The sequence below is a fragment of the Vigna unguiculata genome, chromosome 10, assembly GCF_037176805.1.
Source record: "Vigna unguiculata cultivar grain cowpea cultivar isolate G323 ecotype 2 chromosome 10, ASM3717680v1, whole genome shotgun sequence".
Taxonomy (NCBI): domain Eukaryota; kingdom Viridiplantae; phylum Streptophyta; class Magnoliopsida; order Fabales; family Fabaceae; genus Vigna; species Vigna unguiculata.
This window is the reverse complement of record NC_140801.1, coordinates 33,224,395-33,227,751: the sequence shown is the minus strand read 5'-3', so window position 1 is coordinate 33,227,751 and position 3,357 is coordinate 33,224,395. Positions and strand designations below refer to the sequence as shown.

At 32.3% G+C, this 3,357-nt stretch overlaps 1 protein-coding gene across 1 annotated transcript; it reads left to right on the top strand.

The window, feature by feature from the left end:
- The first annotated feature begins 437 nt into the window (after positions 1-437).
- Positions 438-2,280, top strand: LOC114166195 (ABC transporter C family member 8-like). The gene is made up of 4 exons (XM_028050880.2): positions 438-610; positions 704-790; positions 868-1,464; positions 1,567-2,280. The coding sequence occupies exons 2-4, from the start codon at positions 713-715 to the stop codon at positions 1,813-1,815; spliced, it is 924 nt and encodes a 307-aa protein (XP_027906681.1). The 5' UTR covers positions 438-610; positions 704-712; the 3' UTR covers positions 1,816-2,280.
- Positions 2,281-3,357: the final 1,077 nt, after the last annotated feature.

Here is a 3,357-nt window from a genome sequence, read left to right as displayed (position 1 = left end):
TTATTTTATACACATAGTTCTATCAGAATCATTGGTGTGGGCATCGTATTACTGAGTTATTATGTCCTACAATATATTATAATATAACTACTGACATCTTCCACTAGGTAGGCTCTAAAACCTGTCTTTTCTTTTTCCAAGTACAAGTTATAATCTAAGATAGAAATTCAATCAAGTAAAAGATCATTGTATTTTTAACGTATGAATTAGCAGTTGATAGTAATTAATTAAGCATTTATTCAATAGATAGACAGGGTGAATCTTGAGATCCAACAAGTTGAGCTGGAGTATGATCTTAATCGGGCTGCTAAATCAAAGTATGGCAGTCTAAACTCCTTGCATCGACAACTTGAAAGTGTTGAGAAGGAATAAATGAGTATATGAATTCAACGAAGTCTATGCTTAGAGAGGAAGTTTCAGGAAATGATATTGCTAAAATTGTAAGCAAGTGGACTGGTGTCCCTGTTTCAAAGCTTCAACAATCAAAGAGGGAGGAAGTTATTGTATTTGGAGGAAGTGCTTCATAAGTGTCTACAACGATGCTGACATTTATCTCCTCGATGACCCTTTCAGTGCAGTTGATACTCACACTGCTTCTATCCTTTTCAAAGTTAGAAGCTCTCACACTATTAGATTCTTAACTTTAATGGAACTGTTAATGCCACTTCAGTGAATCAAACCACTTTTATGTATATGCTTGCAGGACTGTGTAATGACAGCTCTAAGAGGGAAAACAGTCATTCTTGTGACACATCAAGTGGAGTTTTTATCAGAAGTTGATACAATCCTGGTAAAGTATCTCAGTTGGATACTTATTACATTACATTCGTGTATAATTAACATGAGATGTTATGACTCATATTTTAGGTAATGGAAGGTGGAAAAGTTACTCAATCGGGAAATTATGAGAATCTCTTAACAGCTGGGACTACATTTGAACAACTTGTGAGTGCTCACAAGGAAGCAATTATAGAGGTGGATCAGAATAATGAGAACAAAACTTACAGAGAAGAAGAGTCTGAGAATGTTTATCGCACTAAAAATCACAATGAGGGGGAGATTTCAACAGAGGGTCGACTTGGGATACAACTTACACAAGAAGAAGAAAAAGAGATTGGTGATGTTGGCTTGAAGACATTCTGGGATTATATTTCCATTTCCAGAGGTTCATTGATGTTGTTTGGGATAATGTTGGCACAATTTGCTTTTGTTGCTTTGCAGACTGCATCAACGGTTTGGCTTGCTTTAGCCATTGAAATTCCAAAAATAAATAGTGTCACTTTGATTCAGTTGTACTCATTAATTTCATTTGCTAGTGCTGGGTTTATATATATAAGGGCTCTCTTGACGTCTTACCTCGGATTAAAAGCTTCTAAAGCTTTCTTCACAATTTTCAATTCTGTTATCTTCAATGCTCCTATGTTGTTCTTTGACTCAACCCCTGTAGGAAGGATTTTAATGAGAGTAAGATTTCATATCCAATGGGAAAAAAAATCTAAGTATTTTCCCTGTGTGTGATCACCATTTAGTCATTCAAAATTTTGATCCACTTTATCTCTCTTGCAGGCCTCGTCAGATTTAAGTAATTTGGACTTTGATATACCTTATTCGATTACCTTTGTAGCATGTGTAGCAGTTGATGGTGACAATTTGTATAATTGTTTTAGTAACTTGGCCAGTTGTCATTGTTGCCATTGCTGCTCTAGTTGCATCCAAATATGTTCAGGTTTACCCACTTTCAATTTTTTGTACTTTTCTATTTCTTATCCCTGCTTAACTCAAAAAGCTATTTTTTTAAATCTTTGCTCCGCTTAAAAAAGGTATATTATCAAGCATTGTCTAGGGAATTAATGAGGATCAATGGAATCACAAAAGCTCTTGTGATGAATTTTGCAACTGAGATATCTCTTTGTGTGGTTACTGTAAGAGCATTCAATATGGTAGAAAGTTTCTTTAAGAATTACTTAAAGCTTGTGGACATCGCACCACTATTTTTTCATTCTAATGTGACCATGGAATGGTTACTTTTAAGGATTGAAGCACTTCAAAATTTGACAGCCATCACTGCAGCTTTGCTACTTGTTCTATTTCCTCAAGGATACGTGTCCTCGGGTAATATTCCTTGAGAGGTCAATTACCAAGATAAGACTTTATGCATGTTAGTAATATTCCTCGGGTATTATTTCTTCCTGTAAACCTGATCTTGATAATGAACCACATTTGTCAGGTTTGATATAAATATTATATAATCTTTATCCAAGTTTGGTTTTTAAATGAACTTATGATAAATTACCTCACAAGAGACTTAGCATGATTTGTGTTCCCTTTTTCTTCAAATAATATGCTCATATACCATGCTTATTAAATCTTAATCTAATGATATAGGAATGGACGTTGCAGTTGTGCATTGTTTGTTCATATATATATATATATATATATATATATATATATATATATATATATATATATATATAATTTTACTTTAGTGTCATTTATTATTTGGTTAAGACTTAATTGTATTTAATCTAATTATGAATAGAATGTGTACCTTTAATGCTTATATACTTGATACTTATCTTAACTTGTATTGGTTCGTTGATACAAAACTGGTTTCATAAAAGATATTGTAATATTTCATTAGTTTGTTCGTTTAAACTTTATTATTTACTTTGAACTTATAGACTACGTTTCTTTTTTTTATGAATGTTATATCTAGTTATAAACAAATATCTAAATGTTAGAATTTTTTCTTATATATGTTTTATGAATTATATGCATTCAAAAAGTATAATAAATAAAATTAAGGAAATTTGAAAATTAAAAACATCAATAAATAATGAATTGCATTGTAGGGGTAAAAATGGACTTTCAGTATTATTATACAGTATAAACGATTTAAAACTACATACAAGGAATAGGTACTACGGTTACAAAACCGCAATAAATACCAGGGTTCCAAAACCCTCAGTAATTACCAGGGGTTTTAAAACCGCTGATAATTACTAGGGATTTGAAAACCGCCAATAATTATCAGGGGTTTTATAACCGATAGTAATTACCAGGGGTTTGAACCCCCAATAAATACCAGGGGTTTCAAAACTACCGGTAAGTGTTGCTTTACCAGGTGTTTGACAAAATTGCCGGTAATCTATTAACGACGCTGGTTTTTCTAGGGGAAAAATAAATCGCCGGAAACTCCTTTAACGGGGTTAAAATCCCGAAAATATCATAAATAACCTCTGGTAAAAATTGTTTTTGTTGTAGGTACACACATTTAACTTTTTTTGTCTGTGGTTTATATATTTTTCACAACATTCTTATTGTAATTTAGGTGAAGATATTAAAAGTTGTTATCAT